General features: G+C 45.9%; 1 protein-coding gene across 3 annotated transcripts in view; it reads right to left on the bottom strand.

Annotated features, from left to right (window-relative positions):
- VPS53 (VPS53 subunit of GARP complex) overlaps nt 1-23780 on the bottom strand; it is a 165342-nt gene that overhangs the window by 139651 nt on the left and 1911 nt on the right. For all 3 annotated transcript variants that reach the window (XM_029611418.1, XM_029611420.1, XM_029611419.1), the window contains exons 2-4: nt 12983-13063; nt 10301-10350; nt 9661-9727 (exon numbers count right to left, since the gene is read on the bottom strand). In XM_029611418.1, the coding sequence (XP_029467278.1) occupies nt 9661-9727; nt 10301-10350; nt 12983-13063 (198 nt within the window). The remainder of the gene's footprint in view (nt 1-9660; nt 9728-10300; nt 10351-12982; nt 13064-23780) is intronic.

Genomic DNA, 23780 nt, shown 5'->3' with positions numbered 1-23780 from the left:
TCGACACTCATTTAATCTCGGGGTTTCTAAGCAGCATCTCAACATAGCCAACCAAACACACGTGACACTGCTAAAGCACAGGGGGAGCAGGTATGCCCATCTTTATTTATTTAGCAAAGCCTGACCAAACATTTTCCAAACTGTCTGCAACAGAGATCATGAGGTGGAGGAAGGATTTAAGAGCGTAACAGGAAAAACGAAAAAAAGAGGCTTAAGGTGGAACTGGTTCTAGGCACCCCTTTATTCTGAACTGGGGGGGGGGGGGGGCTGGGACAGCGCCATTAGATGCTATCCCGGGGAAGCGCGCCTCGGCAACCAGCCAGCGTGCGTAACATCTGCTCAACAGAGCAGGCAAGTTAAAAGAAAAACCAACAAAAAAAAAAAAAAGGGTTAGCTAGGATAGATTTAGGGGTCGGGGTGGAGAGGGGAAAAGGGAGGAAGGTTAGTGAGGGGGGTAGGGAAGTTCCCTCCCAGTCCACTCCTTAATTGGGAAAAAACCCGATCGCGGCGCCGCGCATAATTGAAAAAATTCCCCCTCCCCACCCCTCCCCGCACGTGGAGGAGGCCACCCGCCCGCAGATGCCCGTATGGACATTAACATCCAGCGAGCATGTGCGCGCGCATGTTATATAAAATAGCTGCATCCATGTGCGCTCACCAGGAACCGCACGCGTGCGCCTTTTAAAATCTACCCCTTAACGCACAAAACAAATCAAAGTGGGGATTTCGGGTCACCCCCACTGGTACAACTGCTGCTTTCTTACGATGAATCTGATAGGAAGCCCCAGGAGAAAGGTATGGGCGCTGCTTGCTGTCTCTGCATTCCCAGACCCCAGAAATAGTGCAGGCCTGGGGACTCCCGGGGAAGCTCTGCGTTCCAGCCAGCACGGCTGCTTCCTGTCTACAGACAGGACAAAAATATCTCAACAAAAGCAGAGCCAAACAAGCCAGACTATTTCAGGCCTGTGTTTATGTTTAGGCTCTTGACTTTTTTTTAGAGTTTGAAATAGGTTCTAGGGCAAGATTTCAAAACACAGATGTTTTCTGCTTAGAATACTGGACTTTAAATAGATACTGGGTGTTTTTTTTCACACATGGATAAAAGTCACATATTTACCAATAACGCTGAGCAACATCTCCCCACCCACCTGCTGCCATCTGGTCACCAATTACATCCTCATTTTGCCCACAAATACCGCCCCCCCTTTCCCTGCCACTTTCCACACAGCCACCAGGAGGTGCTAGTGCAGAGTCCTACAAAGCTGGCACACAGGGGACTCCGGACCCTGGAGTATCTATCAGGTACAAACAGACTGCAAGTCCTCACTGGCAACAGGGAAATATCTCCAGTACTTGGATGTAACTACCAGCCTAAACTATGAAGAGATATCTGTCTGTTTAAAATATAATCTCAGAGACCAGACACAGCTTTTAAAATGTTCTGTCCCTTTCTCTCCTGTGGAATGCTAAACTCTTATCGGCTGCTCTTCTATAGAGTACAAACACAATATTGCATGCTTCTCTCTCTCTCAAGAGCACACTCGGCTGTGCATAAGTACAGCAGTGTCACTGCTCATCCTCAACAAGACTTCTAAAAATCCAATACCAGAATAGTTTTCCAATCAGAAAGCAGGTCATGTAAACCAAATTAGTTGGCTGAACCCTGGGTGGCTGGAAAGGAGCTGGTAGTAGAGAATTCAAGTGCTGGGGAACACCAGAAACCATCTCCACATGTCATCCAGTTAGTTTCTGCCCCAAACACTCCTAACGCCCTCCCCCACTACACCAAAGTCTAGGCTGGTACTCAGATCTAACTGGGCCATTAAATGTCTTTCTATATGGAGACTTTATGTACACAATATAGAGTGCGCGTATTGCTGAGAGACAACTGCTGGTCAGCTGTATGCTCTGTCCTGATACCGTACAGACTTTTACAATCTTCCAGGATTCTGTGGGAATTCTTCAAGCATCCACAGAGGACGCTCAATGTGCTTAACACGGAGCTGCCACAGATTCCAGAAAAATCAGGATCTTTTCAGCACTCAGTGTTCGGGGCCACACATCAGCTGCAGGGCAGTCAAAGGTTCTTGGACATGCTGGGCTGCTCTTTAGGAGCCAATCCTGTCAAACCAGCCCTCTGCCTTCCCGTGTCCTTAAACCTCCCTCCTGTGAAGTCATCCTGCCAGCACCTGCTCCTACCGACAGCCTCTGGAAAGCTCAAAGCGGCCCTCGAAAATCCAAAGCACAGTAGAAAGAGCTTCCTTTACTCTGTGGGAGGAAGCAAACTCAGGACCTCTCGCCATGCTCTGAGCATTTATCACTTTACAGAAGACATGCTGATATAACCAAAGAGCAGCACTCTGATAAATGTGTCATCTAGACAGGCCCCTTCCAGCCCATAGCCCAAGGCATGGAAGAGATGACAGGAAGAGCAATCTCGCCTCTCAGGTTTCCTCTGAGAAACTTGTGCAAAATTCCACACCTGACTGAAATGCTCTTTAAAACCTTGCTGAAGCTGTGGCCCCAGTTCCTGTAAAATGACCTGCCCCAGTAATGTTGCCATTCTTGCAGGCTTCGCAGGTCTAATGCTTGTACCAGTGATGCATGAAGGGCCCGGGCTCATTTCAGATTCACAAAGACCATTTAAAGGAAAATTGGTTTTTACCTGCTAATTTTCGTTCCTGTAGTATCACGGATCAGTCCAGACACCTCCCGTCCAGCAGATGGAGACAGAGAAGTTTTGACGGACACTGCCCTATACCATGAGGTGCCACCTGCAGTCCGTCAGTATTGAATTGTATCCAAGCCAGATGATAAAGAACTCAGTAGAAAACAATTAACTGTACAAATCATTATTATAAATTAATTCCCCCTAAAGGAGCAGAGGGAACAGGAACCTTCTAAAAGTGGAAAAAACCCTGCCCACACAAAAAACTCTGTGCAGGACTTGAACCTGAGCCAATCTTCCTAGTAAATAAGAACTGATCAAGCGGACTCTCCAAATGCCCTATCCTGACCTAGGCGGGCCTCTGGACTGATCCACGGTACTACAGGAACTAATGTTAGCAGGTAAGAACCAATTTTCCTTTCCCTGTACATACCCGGATCAATCCAGACACCTGGGATGTACCAAAACTTCCCTACCTGAGGTGGGACCTCGAGAGTCCTGCTCGAAGCACACTTGCTCCAAACCCCTCAGATTCTGGGGCCTGGACATCCAAACGATAGTGTCTGGCAAATGTGTGCAAAGACTTCCAAGTAGCGGACCTACAGATCTCCTGTGGCGAAACTTGCTGACACTCGGCCCAAGAGGTTGCTTGTGGCTGAGTAGAATGAACCCGAAGACCGACTGGAACCGGACGACCCTGAACATTGTGTGCAGAGGTAATAGCCTCCTGTAACCAGCGCGCAATGGTGGCCAAGAGGCCTTGTGTCCCCTTCTGGGGCCACTCCACAAAACAAAAAGGTGATCAGAGAGGTGGAAACTGTTGGCCACCTTCAAGTAAAGTAACAGAGTTTGCCTCATGTCCAATCTCCGCAAATCCTTGGACTGAGGAGAGGAAGAATTCAGATCCGGAAAAAAGGGGAGCTCCACCAACTGGTTCAGATGAAAGGAACATAAGAACATGCCATACTGGGTCAGACCAAGGGTTCATCAAGCCCAGCATCCTGTTTCCAACAGAGGCCAATCCAGGCCATAAGAACCTGGCAAGTACCCAAAAAACTAAGTCTATTCCATGTTACCGTTGCTAGTAACAGCAGTGGCTATTTTCTAAGTCAATTTAATTAATAGCAGGTAATGGACTTCTCCTCCAAGAACTTATCCAATCCTTTTTTAAACACAGATACACTAACTGCACTAACCACATCCTCTGGCAACAAATTCCAGAGTTTAATTGTGCGTTGAGTAAAAAAGAACTTTCTCCGATTAGTTTTAAATGTGCCCCATGCTAACTTCATGGAGTGCCCCCTAGTCTTTCTACTATCCGAAAGAGTAAATAACCGATTCACATCTACCCGTTCTAGACCTCTCTTGATTTTAAACACCTCTAACATATCCCCCCTCAGCCGTCTCTTCTCCAAGCTGAAAAGTCCTAATCTCTTTAGTCTTTCCTCATAGGGGAGCTGTTCCATTCTCTTTATCATTTTGGTTGCCCTTCTCTGTACCTCCTCCATCGCAATTATATCTTTTTTGAGATGCGGCGACCAGAATTGTACACAGTATTCAAGGTGCGGTCTCACCATGGAGCGATACAGAAGCATTATGACATTTTCCGTTTTATTCACCATTCCCTTCCTAATAATTCCCAACATTCTGTTTGCTTTTTTGACTGCCGCAGCACACTGAACCGACGATTTCAATGTGTTATCCACTATGATGCCTAGATCTTTTTCTTGGGTTGTAGCACCTAATATGGAACCCAACACAGTGTAATTATAGCATGGGTTATTTTTCCCTATATGCATCACCTTGCACTTATCCACATTAAATTTCATCTGCCATTTTGATGCCCAATTTTCCAATCTCACAAGGTTTTCCTGCAATTTATCACAATCTGCTTGTGATTTAACTACTCTGAATAATTTTGTATCATCTGCAAATTTGATTACCTCACTCGTCATATTTCTTTCCAGATCATTTATAAATATATTGAAAAGTACGAGTCCTAATACAGATCCCTGAGGCACTCCACTGTCCACTCCCTTCCATTGAGAAAATTGTCCATTTAATCCTACTCTCTGTTTCCTGTCTTTTAGCCAGTTTGTAATCCACCTTAGGAAGAAAGGAGGAAACTGTTCTCAAGGACACTCCTGAATCCGTAATCCGCAAGAAGGGTTCCCTACTTGACAAGATCTGAAGCTCAGACACCCGCCGAGCAGAAGAAACAGCCACTAGGAATCTCACCTTCAAGGTAAGATCCTTTAACGTCGCCCACTTCAACGGTTCAAATGGGGGTGGCACACATGGTCTTCAGGACCACATTAAAGCTCCAAGAGGGACAGGGATTCCGGACAGAGGATGTAAATGCTGAAGAAAACACACCATGTCCGGATGCGCCGCCAAGGTAACACCCTGCACCTTACCGTGAAGACAACCTAGAGCCGCTACCTGAACTCTCAGGTAATTAAAGGACAAACCTTTTGCAAGACCATCCTGTAAAAAGGCCAAAATATGCGCCATTGTGGCTCGTGTAGACACCACCAAGATTCAAAAATTCCCCGCATCCTGACATACGCCAAGGAAGTGGAGGTCTACCTGAACTACAAGAGAGTAGCAACTACTGCATCTGAATAAACCTTATTCCTTAAAACGCTCCCTCTCAAAAGCCAGGCCCCTAGACAAAAGTGATCTGCCCCTTCCAAAAAACAAACTGGGCTCTGCCGCAGTAGCCGTGGAAGTAGAAGTAAACACAAGGGCCTGTCCACCGCCAGGTTGACCAGGTCTGCAAACCACGGCCGTCTCGGCCACTCCAGAACCACCAGGATTGCATTGCCTGGCTGAGCTTCCATGCCGCACAATACCTTGCCAATTAAGGGCCATGGAGAAAAAACAGTCAAGGGAGAACTAGGGCATCCAACCCCTCTGCCCCTGGCTCCCAACACCAGCTGAAAAATCTTGGGGCCTTGGTGTTGTAGAAGGTAATCATCAGATCCATGCACGGTCTGGTCCACCTGCGGCAAATAAGCCGAAAAGCCTCCTCCGACAGCTCCCACTCCCTGGGAACCAGTTGGTGATGGCTCAGAAAGTCCGCTTGCCTCCATAACATGCAAATTTTCTCTCATGCATATTCATTGTGGATATCCTGAAAACTCGACTGGCTAGGGGGTCCCCAGGACAGGGTTGGGAACCACTGCCCTAGGATCATGAACCTCTGGTGGTCGGGCCAAATTCCTATGTGCAGGTAAGCCTCTGCCAAGTCCAGGGATGCCAGATACTCCCTTTTGTAAACCTCTGCAATTACTGACCGCAAGATCTCCATACGGAAATACGGCACCCGGAATGCCTTGTTCACCTTCTTCAAATCGAGAATGAGCCGGAAAGTGCCCTCCTTCTTGTCACTATGAAGTAGATGGTATACCGGCCCACTTTCCGCTCCGCCGGAGGCACTGGCACAATGGCCCCCAAACTGCAGAGACGACGGATAGTGGCTTGCACCGCTAACTTCTTTTGTTCCTAAGAGCACGGGGAGACGAGAAAACAATCCCTGAGAGGCCGAGCAAATTCTAAAGCGTAGCCTTGTCTTATTTTGTCTAAGACCCACTGGTTGGACGTAATTTTGGCCCACTCCTCGTAAAAAAGAGCCAGCCGGCTCCCAATTAGCAGCACAGAGGAGTGGACCGGCCTCGACTCACTGGGAAGATTTCGCTGTTCCTGCTCCTTGAGACGAACTGTTCCTGAGAAGTCAGCAACCGCGAAAAAGCTGACTCCACGACTGCTGCCTGCCTGAGGTTTGCCTGGAAGAAGAACCTGACGATCTGGAGGCTTGAAATCTCCTATTTCCCCAGAAACGGGTCTGAGAAGGAGGTGCATGTCTTGGCTTGTCTTCGGGAAATCTGTGGACCTTCTCCTCTCCCAAGGATTTGATCAAGTTCTCCAACTCCTTGCCAAACAGCAACGTGCTTTAAAGGGTAAAGAACCCAGCTGCGCTTTGGAGGAGACATCCGCAGACCAATTCCTCAACCAGAGGAGACTGCGAGTGGAAACGGCAGACATCACAATCCTAGCAAGGGTTCGAAGCACATGATACAATGCGTCAGTACTGTAGGCCACCATGGCTTCCAGATGTTCTGCCCAAAGAGACTCCGAATCCGACAAGGACATGTCCGCTTGCAATTGCTGCACCCAGCGGAGGCCCGCTCTTAACATAAAACTGCTACACATAGCAGCCCTAGCTCCCAGAGCAGAAACTTCAAATATCTTCTTGAGGTGAAGTTCGAGTTTCCTATCCTGAAGGTCCTTCAGTGCTGTAGCACTAGTCACTGGAATGGTAGTCTTCTTAGTATCTGCTGACACTGCAGCATCTAACTTAGGGACCCTGAGAAGGTCAAGAGCCTCTTCTGAAAGAGAGTACAACTTATCCATCACCCGAATGACCTTCAGCCCTGGGTCCGGTGTATCCCATTCTCGGAACAGGGTGCTCACCGACATACGAAAAGGGAAGGACTTAGTCAGAGACCGGAGGCCCAGCATGACAGGATCAACAGCCCCTAATTGAGAGCTCTCCTGCGGAGCCTCAATATCTAGTTCCTCCAGAACTGCGGGAATAAGAGGGGCCAGTTCCTCCCTGCGGAACAGACGGACTGCCTTGGGGTCATCTCTGTCACCAATCGGACACTCCGCCAGCGGAGAGGCAAAACCAAGGGTCCCTCGCCTCCGGGGAGACAATCGGAGCACAGGCCCTCCCAGGAAATGCGCGCGCCGAGCCGCACGTGCAGCATGCCGAGCCACGGGGCACCCCAGAAACAGAAAATGAATGCCACAGACAACCGAGAAGAAACGTGGCGAAAAGTACAGAAAACGGCGGCGCACTTGCCCTGCCTTAGCAGAAGAAGGAAGGGAGAGTCGAATCTGTAATACCCAGACTATTTAGATTTTTTTTTTTTTGCTTTCAAAGAAAGAAAAAAACTTGCCCATCGCTGTCCCTGGTTCTGGCCCTGCTGGTTGAGTGAGCCAGGCTCCCCAGTATTACCCCAGAGCTGCTGAAAAAACTTGGTGACAGGATCCTCGACCCTTACTAGCAGCTGCATCTAACTACCAGGAGGGATGGTCCCCTCAGGACCTTACAAACCCCCTGGGGGGCCGTCTCCTTGTCCTTAACTTTTCAGGTTTTTTTTTCCTAAGTAAAATTTAAAGGAACAAAACAAATTTTACAATCTCTAACTTTCCACCTATCTGTCTATTTTTTTTTTGCTAGGTAAACAGACCAGACTGTAGGATTTTGCACCTCCACCATCTGCTGGAGACAGAGAAATACTGGCAGGCTGTAGGTGGCACCTCAGGTTATAGGGAAGAGTTTGTTTTAAACTTCTCTGTCTCCATCTGCTGGAGGGGGGGGGGGGGCAAAACCCAGGAGTCTGGATTGATCTGGGTACGTACAGGGAAATAAACTTTACCAGAAGAAAACAGGCTGCAGGCTCACAGGTTCCTGTCAGGGTAAGTGAACCGGGATTCCTGGTACCAACTCTGACCGGCTGATGGAGGTAGAGCAGGTGAAGGTCCCCGACCCTCTGCTGAAATGCCTTGAATACCAGAGGGGATGGTCCCACCAGGACCTAACAACCCTCTGGGAGGCAGTGGAATATTCCTCTTTCCTTTCTTTTATTTTCAGCCAGACTTTTTTGCACTTCTTTTATTTTCAGCCAGACAGGTTTTGCACTTCCACCATTTGCTGGAGACAGAGAAATACTGACGGTCTGCAGGTGGCACCTCATAGTATAGGGCAGTGTCAGTCAAAACTTCTCTGTCTCCATCTGCTGGACGGGAGGCATAACCCAGGTTTCTGGACTGATCTGGGTACATACAGGGAAAGGTGGTTTCTCTCTCTCTTTAAAGAGGCACTGCAGATGTGATAACACATTCCCTTGCCCCCCAATGGATGTGGAACTAAAATGAGGCACTATATCCTCTCCACAAGGAAAACAAGTTTAAGAACAAACTTCTTGATAGCTTGGGGCCACCTAATGAGTAGCACCCAGCTTCTCTTTAACTCCATCTCCCCCCTAATGAGCAGGAGCAGAATGCTCACTAACAGGCCTCAGCAAGGTGCTGCAGTACTACAAGGAGCAAGAAATCCTTTGGTGGAGGCAAAGATTCCACTAACCTATAAAAAACAGTTTTCTTTATGAAGTGTATATAGATATTTTTGTGCTATACACTTTGTAGGGTGGGGAAAATTGGGATGGAGATAGAATTGCCCACTTAGCTGCTTTTTGAGAGGGCCAAGCTGAAGTGTCTCAAAGCAAGAGAAACTACTTTTTAGCAATATACGGCACTAGAAAAGAAAAGTAAAGAAACGGTTTGATAGTAAAAGTCCGTATGTATCAAATTAGAGCTTTGTGTAGCCGACTTAAGAGTTCCAGGTTTCTGGCTCAGATCAGCATTTGTTATGCAGCAGGTATAGGGGAATCTGCACGACACCAGGTAAGAACAGGCATACCACTCTGGGCTCTGTATTCCTTATAAAATGAGAGCATGGCTAACGGGATTTGGAGGAGAACACTGAACAGAAGTAATAAAGGCAGGAGGACGAGAGTATAATCTTCATAAAACAATGTCATGGATGGAGGACAGCGGGGACGTGCACATGAAGAGGAGACCACTGTCAAGAGATCTAAGCACCAGACAGGAACAGAAAAGGAGAATGTCTGAGAGGGAGGGAAGGAAGGAAGATGTGCAGAGCATAAGGGAAAGGGACTGCAGGGAAACTAGGTTAATGCAGTAAACAAAAGCCACGCATGGAGAGAAATTCTGAATCTCGTTTTCAGCCGATCAGGGACGGAAGATCTGTGGTTACCTGTTTAGGGTGTGGAGGAAAGGAAGATTTTCCTTCCTTCCATATGAATGAAGAGAACGTTACACGGAAAGCCACCGATACCAGCGTGGGCTCTTCCAGTATTTCTCGCTAAGTTACATGATAAGATCTTGCCTTATTTACATACCTGTCTGCCATCTTGTCCTACATTCGTTTGTCCTCTCACCACCGTTCTAATGTTGTCATCCAACCGCCTGGGAGAAAAAAATGTTTGCAATAATCTGGTGGGTTTTGTGGAAAATAATATTAAAAAATAATCACAGCATTGCCTATATCAGTCACTGAACTGCTGCTGGCCCCTCATCACTTTACTTAAGAGCGGACAAGTGACATAAATATAGCAGCCAAACCTTTTATACGCTGGGAACAAAGTGATGCAAAAAAAACTGTGTGAATGTGTACTCAGGGTTTGCTGAATTACCAAATAGTGCTCACTCTAGTTATGGAAATTCCACAAATTGATGGGTTTAAAAAAAGTTCCATTATTAACCAGGTAGACTTGGGAAAAACCACTGCTTATCCCTGGGTGTTAGTAGCATGGGATCTTTCTATTGTTTGGGATCCTGCCAGCTACTTGTGACCTGGACTGACCACCGTTGGAAACAGGCTACTAGGCTCGATGGACCCTTGACCTGACCCAGAATGGCAGGCTCTTATGATTCCTTCGACAGTCCTGCTCTGATCCCAACGAAGCGAGCACATCACCAACAATGTTGCAAAGTATCTGCCCCATAAGCTCAGAGTGAAATATAATGAGCAGAACTTACCTTATTTTCAGTCTAATTTTATTCACGACATCGTCTATGTTTGCCAAAGACTACAAGAAAACAGAGAGAAGAAAGTTTGTAATGCCACCCGACAATAGCAAGCTCCTGTAAAGATTCTTACTGGACTGCATTACTCAAATTGGACTTATTACTTCTATATTGTGATAGATGTTATGCATTTTTCAATTTATATACTTGGAAATACGTTTATGCAGATTATGATTTGTAATAGCTAAAGCAGCATGCTTGTGAATGCACACAAACAAAGGTCAACAAAAAATATCTGAGGTCTGGAATCAAGGGTCGAGCCTGGCCGGGGATTTCCAACCCCTCGCTCACCCTGCTCAGCCAGAGGGATGGCCCACAAAGGAACCTAACACCTCTGGCAGCACTGTCTTCACTCTTCTGTCTTCTCTCCTAACTCTATTCTAAATTTAACAATTACTTTTTTTCTTTTAAACTAAGTTCAGACTGCAGGTTTGCACCTCTACCATCTTCTGGGGACATAAAATTACTGAGGGACTGCAGGTGGCACTCTCAGTTAAGTAGCAGTGCCTGAAAAGTTTTTATTCTCTGCCTCCATCTGCTGGTAGGGATGCAAACCCCACTTGTTTGGACTGATCTGGGGTATGAACAAGAACAAAGGTAAAAAAAAAATATCTGAGGTGATCCTTTTATTGGACTAACAATAGATTTCTTGACTGGCTTTGATAACAAACTCGGAGAATATCATAATGCCTCTGTATCACTCCATGGTGAGACTGCACCTAGAGCACTGTGTACAATTCTGGTCGCCGCATCTCAAAAAAGATATAGTTGCACTGGAAAAGATATAGAAAAGGGCGACCAAAATAATAAAGGGGATGGAACAGCTCCCCTATGAGGAAAGACTAAAGAGGTTAGGACTTTTCAGCTTGGAGAAGAGAGGGCTGAGAAAGGATATGATAGAGGTCTTTAAGATCATGACAGGACTAGAACAGGTAAATGTGAATCCGTTATTTATTCTTTCAGAAGGACTAGGACAGGGCTTCCCAAACTGTGGGTCGGGACCTCAAATGGGGTCACAAAACCTTCAGTTAGGGTCAAAAATGGCTCAAATGTCAGCACTTTTCAGGTGGCAGCAGCATTAGAGGAAGAGGGGGCAAGGTGAGAGAATGGGATAAAAATGATGGGGGTTATAAGAAGGGCTTTGGAGAGAGAGAGGATCAGCTGGGGGGGATGTGAAATGGACTGGATGGAGAGAGGGGGGCCTCTGGAGGGCTTGTAGATTGAGAGAGAGGATCAGCTGGGGGGGTGAGGACTGATTGCCCGCTAGTTGTTTTGGTTGTCTTCTGGGGTCATGTGAATTTTCAAGTGCTAAAATGAGGTCCCATTGGCTAAAGGTTTGGGAAGCCCTGGACTAGGGGGGCACTCCATGAAGTTTGCAAGTAGCACAGTTAAAACGGAGAAAATAATTTTTCACTTGTCGCAGAGTTAAGCTCTGAAATTTGTTGCCAGAAGATGTGGTTAGTGCAGTTAGTGTGGCTGGGTTTAAGAAAGGTTTGGATAGGTTCCTGGAGAAGTCCATTAACTGCTATTAATCAAGTTAATTTAGGGAATAGCCACTGCTATTGCCAGCATTATTAACATGGTATCTATTTAATGTTTGAATACTTGGATTGACCACCGTTGGAAACAGGATGCTGGGCTTGATGGACCCTCTCTCTGACCCAGTATGGCATGTTCTTATGTTCTTAAATTCTCTCTCTCAAGTCTGACAGATCCATTAAATAAAGCGAGCTTCTTTTGTTGTGACCTGATGACTGCAGCGTAGTTTATTTTATGTCTTCTTGTATTTTTATCTGTATTGTGAGGCGGGTGTTTGGAATTATTTACATTTTGATTGCATTACACACATGTATTGGTGTTAAGACTATTTTTGTCTTAGTGTTCGATATTGAAAGATAGATAGATACACATTACCTTCAGCTTTCAGTCAGGCAGTTAATCAACTTGAAATAAACTCCTGAAGGATCGTCCACAATTGCATTTAGTCCAAGAAAGAGAGATCACCTTTATTTTTTCCTGTTGACCCTTATTTCCACGCAATAAAAATATGAAAATACTGGACTCTATTCCTAGACTAAGAGCCTCTCCTTCAATATCCCCCGCACTGCACCGCTCACAAGCACTGGTGACCTGTTGTGGATGACTGGCCCTAAAGCATCGAACCTCAGTGATATCTGATCGCAACTCCAACAGATTGATCTTGAATGAGTATTAACAGTGTTAGATGAAAAGGTATCCCTACGTACCCTGAAAACAGCAATTACTACCACAGGAAAAACACAAGAATTTAACGCAGTTTGAATCTTCTGGGGAAGAGGTCCAGAATACTGCACTTCTGAATGAAATCCATGGATCCCTCCACACTGTGAGTACTAGTTGGGAAATCAGGCGTAACCTACTCCTGATAAGAGAGAAGCACACGCCCTAGCAGAACCAGAACGGAACTTAAAAGGCACAGCCTAAACTAAGAACCGTCCACAGCAGGGATCAAGGAATATACTAAAGATGTCATTATAGGGAGTCCAACGTGATACATTCTATCCTTTCTATGATAGGCTGAGCTGCTTTTCTTTCCCTCTGGGAGGAATCTGGCCACAGGTAGGGCAGGCCACGGGAGGCAGCTTTCCAACTCACTTGCTCTGTTGGAAACAGACTGTTGATGTACTCCACAGCATGGAAATCCGCACTGTCCAGGGGATCCTGACTTGGAAACACCTAAGGGGTGAAATAAACAAAAACAACTTTATCAACTAAGACATTGAACAAAAATATTCACTCAAAGAAATTCAGCACAGCTTTGGACTCAAAAGGATCCTGAAACAATTGGTAGCCAGAGTGTCTTTTTTACTTGTTTCAGATACTTCATCATCAAATAGTATTTCCTTTAAACTGGTGCAATTACAGGAAACTTGCAATCTCATTTTTTCTGTGACAGGATGTACTTTGTGGAATGCCTTGGCACTACAGGTGAGGAATCTAGAGGATTATAAAGTTTTCCAGAAGCAGGTGAAGGCTCACTATTTCACACAGGCACATTTGATCTGAATATTTGTATTCTGGCTAATCTTTGCTATCTGATGAGATGGTTGATGAGATTTTAGGTAGGTTTTTGTTTAATATTTGCTGCTGTTTTATGACATGTGAATGGAACTGATTTTGTAAACCACTTCGAATTGTTTTCAATTGAGCAGTATATTATATGGAAAATGCCAGTTTTGAAAAAACATTGCTGAAATAAGAGTCCAATTAAGTTTTACATGAACCTAAATCTCTACACAGACTCTCTTTATGGCTTAGTAAAAAAATGAAATAAGAAACCTTAACATCTGAGGCTGAAAGGACATTGGACCACAGAATGGCAGAAAGGACACAACAGCTTAAAGTCAAGTGTGTTATTTTGGCACAACAACAAAATTGCTATGAAGAAGAGCTGGGTTCATTTCCCTGGCCTGGCTTCTGCTCTCGGGACCAGTTGTAGGTGGAAGAGTGGGGGTAGGGAAAGAGTCTCAGCCATTGCTCAACGGTGACACCTGTTGGCCATACACAAGGTGCATGCGTACCGAGTTCCAGAAAGCATCGTGGTCTGTGGTCACTGACCTAGGACCATCACTGCAACAGCTGGGCTAGGCAGGGGTGGTTATACAATGGAGGAAGAAAATGAAAGCTCGTGGTACCCCAGCTCAGTAGCTCACAGCCCACAGGAGCAGGAGGAAACTGCTTAAATCAAAGGCAAAGTATTATTTTGAATATGTTTTCTATAGTCTGCAATGAAAGAACATGGCTATGGAAATTAGAAGCATAACATAATCCTAATCAGAAATCACCCAAATGTATCACGTACTTTTCCCACTATGTACAAGAGTAAATATATCAAAATCATTATCAGGGGACATCTCAGGCCACAATAAAATCCAATCTGACACGATAAAGTCCTTATTCAGTAAAGACAGGCACAGAATGGGGACCTGTCCTTTCTAAATAAAGCCCTACATCTGAGATTTACTTTCCAGAGTCATTTTAGCTGTCTTCTGCTCAAGGTCTCCTACTTCTATGGAAAAGATTCACTGCCATCTCCTCTGATCTTCAGACACCCGCACCTTGGATTCCTAACCCTGCTGGTGGGAAAGGGCTCCAGCCCCTGCAGGTGAAGGGATTTCATTGCATGGGCACAGAGAAGCTGAGGGAACCAGTGCGGCCTTGATCAGGCTCGGGGATGCTTTGCTGTGGAGGATGGGAAAGCTGGACTTTTGAACTCCACTTGGATTTCTAATGGTCTCAAGGGTGACATCAAGTGGAAAGTGTTTCTTTTAATAGAGAATCCCTGTGTTAAATAATTTAATTCCCCACTTCTTTTTGGGATTGTGCTCATGTGTCCCCCTGATACCTTTCCCTACTTGACAGTATTTTCTAGCTGCACGAGACTGTTATTGCACTGGTTTCTATAATTACTTTATTCCTTCTCAGTTTGCTTTAGTGCTTTTGCTTATCCTGACAACTTTGTAGTTCTCTCACCTTCCCCTCCCCCCATAGTTCAGTGTCAATAACAGATGCATAAGGTCATTAGTTGACACTGTTGCTGATCATGCAAGCCTTAAACATGTTTGCTGGTCTATGTAAACATCTCTTGCGCAGCTTTAGCCATTTAAATATGCTTGAAGACTGTGGCACAGTGTAATTTTTTGGGGGGTTCTTTTTCTGAAGATGTAGACATGAGTTGTCCTAACACAGTCTGCATCAGACTTTGCATATATTTCCACTGTTTGAAGCCTTCGCCTATGGATTTGACTTTAGTTGCAAAGTATTCGTTGTTGCTGTTTTTGTAATAACTTCCATAAATACCATAAAGCACGTGAGGGATACTGCTCACATATTCAAGCTACCACTAGTTTGAAAGGAAAATTGATTCCTACCTGCTAATTTTCGTTCCTGAAGTACCATGGATCAGTCCAGACAAGTGGATTTATACATCCCTTCCAGCAGATGGAGGCAGAGAACAAAACTTTGAGGCACTGCTACATAACCGAGAGTGCCACCTGCAGTCCCTCAGTATTGACCTGTACCTAAGCCAAGATGTCTACCTTTTCAATGTCTATGTCTTTTCAATTAAGACTCCTGTTGAACAATTACGTTGTTAATTGTGGTTTACTTGCTCTTCTTTGAAATTAGTTAACAGTTCTATTAATGTTTATCGTGTTCATATATAATCCCGGTTAGAATGTTACTTAAGGTCTTAGTTAAATGTATGTATTATGTTGTTATCATGTAAACCGGAGTGAAGGCAGTTCGCTATACTTCGGTATATAAAAAAATCCAAATAAATAAATAAATAAATACCTTAACAAACCCCAAAAACCCTGGGGTGAACAGACACTCAGAGGTTGGAGCTCCCCTGAAAACTAGGCCCCCTTAACACAAAGCATATACCAAACCATGTACACTTTTCATTAATCTGAGTATATTACATACCAGCTCAGCAACATCCAGAAGCAAGGAAGTCTTTGGAAAGATGGGGACGGGTCTCTGGACTGACCTGTGCTACTTCAGGAATGAAAATTAGCAGGTAAGAACCAATTAGCAGGTAAGAATCAATCCAGATAAGTGGGATGTACCCAAGCCCTTCTATTCTGAGCGGGAACTCGAAAGTCCAGCATGCAACATACTTTCCCCAAATGCTGCCTCTTCTGGCGTTCGCACATCCCAGTGGTAGACGAAATTTAATGTGGATAAGTGCAAGGTGATGCATATAGGGAAAAATAACCCATGTTATAATTACACAATGTTGGGTTCCATATTAGGAACTAACACCCAGGAAAGAGATCTAGGCATCATAGTGGATAACACATTGAAATCATCGGCTCAGTGGGCTGTGGCAGTCAAAAAAGCAAACAGAATGTTAGGAATTATTAGGAAGGGAATGGTGAATAAAACGGAAGATGTCATATTGCCTCTGTATTGCTCCATGGTGAGATCGCACCTTGAATACTGTGTACAATTCTGGTCACCGATACTCAAAACAGATATAGTCGCAATGGAGAAGGTATAGAGAAGGGCGACCAAATTAATAAAGTGGATGGAACCGCTCTCTTATGAGGAAAGGTTAATGAGGTTAGGACTTTTCAGCTTGGAGAAGAGACGGCTGAAGGGAGATATGATAGAGGTCTTTAAAATCATGAGTGATCTAGAACGGGTAAATGTGAATTGGTTATTTACTTTTTTGGATAATAGAAGGACTAGGGGGGACTCCATGAAGTTAGCAAGTAGCACATGTAAAACTAATCAGAGAAACATTTTTTTCACTCAGCGTACAATAAAGCTCTGGAATTTGTTGCTAGATGATGTGGTTAGTGCAGTTAGTGTAACTAGGTTTAAAAAAGGTTTGGATAAGTTCTTGGAGGAGAAGTCCATTAACTGCTATTAATCAAGTTGACATAGGGATTAGCCTCTGCTATTGCTGGCATCAGTAGCATGGGATCTACTTAGTGTTTGGGTACTTGTCAGGTACTTGTAGCCACTATTAGAAACAGGATATTGGGCTTGATGGACCCTTGGTCTGACCCAGTATGGCAATTTCTTATGTTCTTAATGACTGGTAAAAGTGTGAAGAGAAGACTACGTCGCTGCTCGACAAATCCCCTGCGGAGAAAGTAACTGACACTTTGCCTCCGAGATTGCCTGCGCCCTAGTGGAATGTGCTCTCAACCCCTCCGCACTGACTGGCCCTTACAGATGTAAGCCAAAACTATTGTCTCCGTCAACCATCTTGCAATAGTGTCCTTGGAAGCCTTATTACCCCCTTCCTTACACCATTGAACAGGACAAACAGATGATCAGATCTTCGACAGGCATTTGTCACCTTAAGATATCACAAAAAAATCTAACGCACATCCAATAAGTGAAGCTCCCTTGCCATCGGAGCATCGGCTGCCAAATTCAGAAAGGTCAGTAGTTCGACAACCTGGTTAGGGTGAAAAAAGAGGACACCACCTTAGGCAAAAAGGAAGGAACCGTACATAAAGAAACCCCATCCTTCGAAAAATGCAGGAAAGGGTCCCTATACGATAATACTTGCAGTTCAGAAATCCTTCTAGCTGAACAGATAGCCACCAGGAAAACAGTCTTCAGGGTTAAATCCTTTAAAGAAGCCCTTCTAATCAGTTCAAAGGGAGGACCACACAGCATCTGAAGAACAAAATTCAGATTCCATGCTGGACAAATCTTCTGTACCGGAGGACAAAGATGTTTTGAACCCTTGAGGAAACGAACCACATCCGGATGAGACGCCAAAGGTCTTCCTTGAATCCTACCTCGAAGGGACCCTAAAGCTGCCACCTGAATCCGAACAAAATTATAGGTCAAACCCTTAGTCAAGCCGCTTTGTAAAAAGGGCAGAATCTGCGGAATGTCCACAATCAGAGGCTGCACCCTATTCTGCAAACAACATGATTCAAACACAAACTATGTGGAAGGCCTTCTTGCCTGAAGCAAAGTTGCAATCACAGGCTCAGAATAACCCTTCAAGCAGAGCCGCTGCCTCTCAAAAACCAAGCCGCTAGACAGCAGGAGCCCGTATTTTGCAGCAGGAGCCCGTATTTTCCCGGTCAGAAAATACGGGCTCCTGCTGCAAAAGCCCTGACAGATGGGCCAAGCAAACGGGATCGTCCACCACTGGACAAAGAAGGTCCGCAAACCAGGGCCAGTGTAGCCACTAGGGTGCAAACAGAATCACCCTGCCCGAAATACCTAGAGTACCTGAATGTAATCCGCTTTGATGTACACTTTGAAGTGCCGAAAAGTGGAAATTAAAAATCTAAATAAATAAAAATAAAAAAAATAAAAATAAAAATGAAGCTCTATGCGCCGCAGCACTCAACCTACGAGAGGTCACAGTTGAATGAGAGCGTCAACGCCCTCTGATCCAACCTCCCTTCTGCGACTGAAAAACCGAACCGTCTTTGCATTTCCTGAATTCGCCATGAGATCCACTGCTGGTCTGCCCAACTTGGCCTGAATCAAAGAAAAGGCCTCCGGCGACAACACCCACTTTCCTGGATCCAAATGCTGTCTGCTGAGGAAGTCCGCCTGCACATTGTCCACTCCAGCTTGCCAGATGTTTCTCCACCCAAGCAAATAGCTCTTGTGCTTCCAGCGCTACTAGACGACTCTTCGTTCAGCCCTGCTGCTTGATATACGCCATTGTCATTGCATTAATGAGAACACTTGAACTGCCTTGTCTTGTATGAGTGGGAGAAACACCTGTAAGGCTTTGCGCACTTCCTTGTTTCCAGCCGACTGATGGACCAGGTCGCCTCCTCTGACGGCCACTGCCCCTGGGACAATTTTCCTTGACACATCGCCCCCCCCCCCCCCCCAATCACAGAGGCTGGCAACCATGGTCACCATCACCCAGTTGGGTACTTCCAGATCTATCCCTTTCTCGAGATTGTGCCAAGAAGCCACCATAAGAGAATGGACCTGGCATCTTCCGGCAACGGCAAAGGAAGCTGAAATTCCTATGAAGGCAGATTCCAATGGAATAACAGTGCCCTGTATAGCAGATGCATGTGAGCAAAGGCCTATGGAACTAACTCCAGCGGAAAAGCCATGGAACCTAGGTCCTGCAAATAGTTCCAGACCTTGGGAACAGACAGACACAACAGTCGAAGGTCCTGATTCTGCAACTTGACTACCCTTTCTATAGTCATAAACACCTTTCCTAAACGGGTATTGAAGTGCGCCCCCAAATATTCCAATGATTAGGTCAGCTTTAAATGGCTCTTTAGCAGATTCTTCACCCAGACCAACAAATCTAGGAGCTGCAGGACCCGCTGGACTGAGCAACAACACTCCATTTCCGACTTTGCCCATATTAACCAATCGTCCAGGTATGGGTGCACCAGGTTACCTTCCTTCCTGAGTGCCGCCGCCACTACCACCATCACCTTTGTGAACGTGCGCAGCACTGTCGCCAACCCAAAGGGAAAGGCTCGAAATTGGAAATGCTCCCCCAGGTCCATGAACCTCAGAAACCTCTGGTGTTCGGCCTGTATGGAGATATGGAGATAAGCTTCCAACAAGTCCAATGACGCCAGAAACTCCCCTTTGCGCACCACCGCTATCACCTTGCACAACGTCTCCATCCAAAATTGTGGCATGACCTTCTGCAGATCAAGAATGAGCTGAAAAGTCCCCTCTTTTTTGGGCACCACGAAGTACATGGAGTATTGACCCTGCCCCCTCTCCTGAGGGGCAGTGGCACAATGGTGTGCAGGAGCTATACCATAGCACTACCTCTCGCTTGGACCGGGAGACATAGCGGGAGATTACAAACACGTCCCTGAGCGGATGAGAAAATTCTAAGGCGTAGCTGTCTCTTACCACCTCCAGGACCCACTGATCCGACGGTCCTGGTCCACTCCTCGTAAAAGAGGGACAGCCTCCCTCCAATAGCCACCGGAGAGGAGCACCAGCCTGCCTTCATTGGCCAATCTTATTTCCGCCCCCTCCCTGGGATCCACCGTCCCTCGGAGGTCTGCGTTGGGCTCGAAAGGACTGCTGCCTGCCACAATTCTGTTTCTGCACTGCTGGCCCAGGACTCCTGCCAGCACGAAACCTCCTCGCCTCTCAGAACTGAGCTCGTGAAGGAAAAGACTTCTTGGGGGTTTTCCTGTCCTCGGACAACTTATTACCCTTCGACTCCCCCCAACTGCTTCATGAACTGCTCCAGATCCTCCCCAAACAGCAGCTTGCCCCTGAAGGGGAGGTTAGACAGCTGGGCTTTAGACTACACATTCACCAACCAATTTCGCAGCCATAGGAATCTCCACGCCGCCAGCACAGAAACCATGCTCCTGGTGGAAGTCTGGATCATGTCATACAGGGAATTCGTCACACAGGCCAATCCCACTTCAAAGCGGATAGCTTGAACTGCCTCAGCCACCAATCCTGACTGCATATCGTGCGCCTTCTGCACCCAGTACAAGCAGGCTGTCTGCATCAAGCTTCTGCACACCGCCACACGAAGACTCAAGGCTGACACCTCCAACAGCTTTTTAAGTAAAATTTCCAGTTTCCAATCCTGGACATCCTTCAGTGTGGCTAAACCTGCCACCGGGATGGTCGTCTTCTTGGTTACCGCAGACACTGCTGCATCCATCTTGGGAATCTTCCATGACTCCAACGTCTGTTCTGGCAAGAGATATAACTTAGCCATAGCCCTGGCCACCTTCAAACCCAGGAGATTCCCTCTCCTGATTCACCAGCTTCCTCACCTTTTTTGGCAACGGAAAACCCTTAGGGGGATCCCCGTAATCCCTCTAGGACCGGGTTTACCCCTTCATTATCTGAATCCTCCTGCTTAATCCCCAGCTCCTCCAGCACCTGGGAAATTAACAGGCTCAGCTCATCCCTACGGTACAGCCGAACCACCCAAGGATCGTCACCATTCACGATCGGAACCTCTTCCAGATCCTGCATTGGATCCCCCAACTCACTAACAGGATCCTGATCCTTCAACAGATCCACTAAGGTACTAACAAGGGACCGTGTCCGGATCCACCACCCTCCCTGCATCTGATCCGGATCATTCATCTCCTACATAAGAACTTGCCATGCTGGGTCAGACCAAGGGTCCATCAAGCCCAGCATCCTGTTTCCAACAGAGGCCAAACCAGGCCACAAGAACCTAGCAATTATCCAAATACTAAGAAGATCCCATGCTACTGATGCAATTAATAGCAGTGGCTATTCCCTAAGTAAACCACGGCCTGACAGACCCAAGGCTCGCAGAATCCCTCCGGACTCTGCATGCCCCCGATCCTTAGGCTTCCTAGCCATCCGGGACTTCCTGGGCAAAAGCCATTTGGTCCATGCTCCCTTTTTGGCCAAATAGGCCTTATGGAGCAGAAGGACAAAATCTGCGGAAAAAGCTTCCGCATCCGAAGAAGGGGGGTCCGGGTCCATGTCCCTCTGAGCTTCTTCCCTTCCCCTGCTACCAGCAGGGTCATGACCTGTGGGGAAACAGTGTGGGAGGGGAATTCCAAGGCTCTGCCACAACAGCCTGACTCCCAGCACATGCTGACAAAATGGTCACCAGCTCTTGTACCCCACCCCAGGGCCCCCAGAACTGGCCCAGCTGACCTTATGTTCCTGCTGCCCCCCCCCCCCCCTGGGAGACACGTTCTCTGAAAAACACGGTTGAATCAAGGTGAGAGCATTTCACACCGCAGCCGCAACAAACTTTGCCGTGCTGAGTGGGAGGCGGCATACCAGCACGATCGGGTCTAAAAATAGCCCCTGCTGTCATGAGAAAATGGCGCTGTCCAGTGCTGAAAACAGCCCCCGGCCAACCAAGGATCGAATTTGCCCCCCGCACCCTTAGCTGTCTCCCGGCAGAGAAATCTAGCCTCTCAGCTGCTTTAGCTCTGCTCCTCTTCTGCCTGGAAACAGCTTTTTTTTTCCCCAAACAACTTAAAACATACAGCCACTCACAAACAGGGCTAGGGAAGGGAAGAAAATTCAAATACTTCCCTGCTTCCGAAGGAGGCCGAATGCCGAGGGTGAGGGTGAGGGAACCAGGACCCCTGGCTTTCACCCCCCCGACGACAAGCGCCGAGTCAGAACAGGGATCTCCAACCCCCCCGCTCGCCCTGCTCATCCCGAGGGATGGCCCACAAAAGAACCTAGTACCTTAGGGAGCAGAAATCTCCTAAGAATTTGAAACTCCAGACTGCAGGTTTGCACCTCTACCATCTGCTGGAGACAGAGTGGCACTCTCAGATATGTACCAGTGCTTCAAAGTTTTGTTCTCTGACTCCATCTGCTGGTAGGGATGCCTAAACCCACTTGTCTGGACTATTCCGGGGATACGAACATGAACAGACAGTTATCATTGCCTCCCTCCATCCATGCGTCTCTATGTTTTGTTTTGTTTTTTTTTTGGGGGGGGGGGGGTTTTAAGTTTTTTAAATTCAACGTGCACTGTGTATCTAAAAATAACTGGACTCTTACAGAAACCAGACACAGGCCATGTTTCAAAAATTGTTTGTTTTTTTTAGGGGAATCCTTAGTTCTGTATGTATAAATCACCACCAAACTTTGGTTTTGATATATGAAAAAAACAGCTACAATTGGCATTGTCCCATGTGGTTCTCAGTAACTCAAAATAGTCAAAACATGGCCTGTGTCGGGTTTTTATGAATCTAGATACACACCACTTTATTTTTATATTTTTTGGTCAACACAGATAAGTTATTTTTGGACACACATTGCATGTTGAATTTAAAAATATCTTTAAAAAAATATATATATAAGACACATGCATGGATGGAGGGGGTGATGATGATATAAAACAGGGCTTCCCAAACCTTTCCTGGGGACCCCACAACCAGTTGGGTTTTCAGGATATCCAGAATGAATATACATGAGATAAATTTGCATACCATGGAGACTCAGTAAATGCAAATTTATGTCATGCATATTCATTCTGGATATCCTGAAAACCTGGCTGGCTATAGGGTCCCCAGGAAAGGTTTGGGAAGCCCTGATATAAAGACTAACCATATGTTCAAATAATTGGTAGCCTGAATATATGAGCACTATCCCTCACATGCTCTTTGGCATTTTCAAAGATTATTATTACAGGTGATTTTTTGAGATGTTATGATGTTTACCTTTTGGTGCATTTCTTTGAAGTATTGTTGCTGTTTTAAAGTATTTTAAAGTAGATCACGTCATAAATATTTGTAAAATGTTTTAAATCGTTAATAGACAGAACACCTTTTATCTGGAATGGTTGGGACCAGGCTTGTTTCTATAATAAATATTTCTGGAAAACAGGAGTTTTCTGATAAAAGAATTTCAGATACTGGGAGTTTTCCCAGATAACAAAATACATGATGCCAAGCAATTTTTGGATATTAGCAGGTTTTCTAGATAACAGAACAAGTCCATGATTTGTTTCAAATAAAGGAATTTCAGATATAAGGTGCTTACTGTATATGAATTTTGGATTTTTACAATTGCACTATTTCATTTTAATTGTGGACTTGGTACATAAGCAGTATATGAAAAAATGTTTTCTCTGAGTGTCCTTATAAAACTATGTAACGTTTGAGTGACCACGGGACAGCCCTGCGGCCAGCCTCACTCACCCCGACATCTTCCACATGGTGAGATGCTGCTGATGCCATGCTGAGTAATATGCATACACACAACTCCTCCTGTCTTGACAGTTTTAAGGCAGGAACTTGCTCGCAGCACCCACTGACAATATCATGGCCAGTTGGGCATTTAAATTCCAATTGTCCTGCTTATTGGCATCTCAGTAACAGGTCTCCTATCATGCTAACTGCCTGCAGCGCTGGTTACTACGTTCTGCTTCTGCCTTGCTCCAGGGTCCCCCGTGTCTGTAATTCTCCAGTCAGAGCTCTGCTCA

This window comes from Rhinatrema bivittatum, chromosome 8, assembly GCF_901001135.1.
Source record: "Rhinatrema bivittatum chromosome 8, aRhiBiv1.1, whole genome shotgun sequence".
Classification (NCBI taxonomy): Eukaryota; Metazoa; Chordata; class Amphibia; order Gymnophiona; family Rhinatrematidae; genus Rhinatrema; species Rhinatrema bivittatum.
Note: the sequence above shows the minus strand (reverse complement) of the source record. Positions and strands in the feature narration are given on the sequence as shown.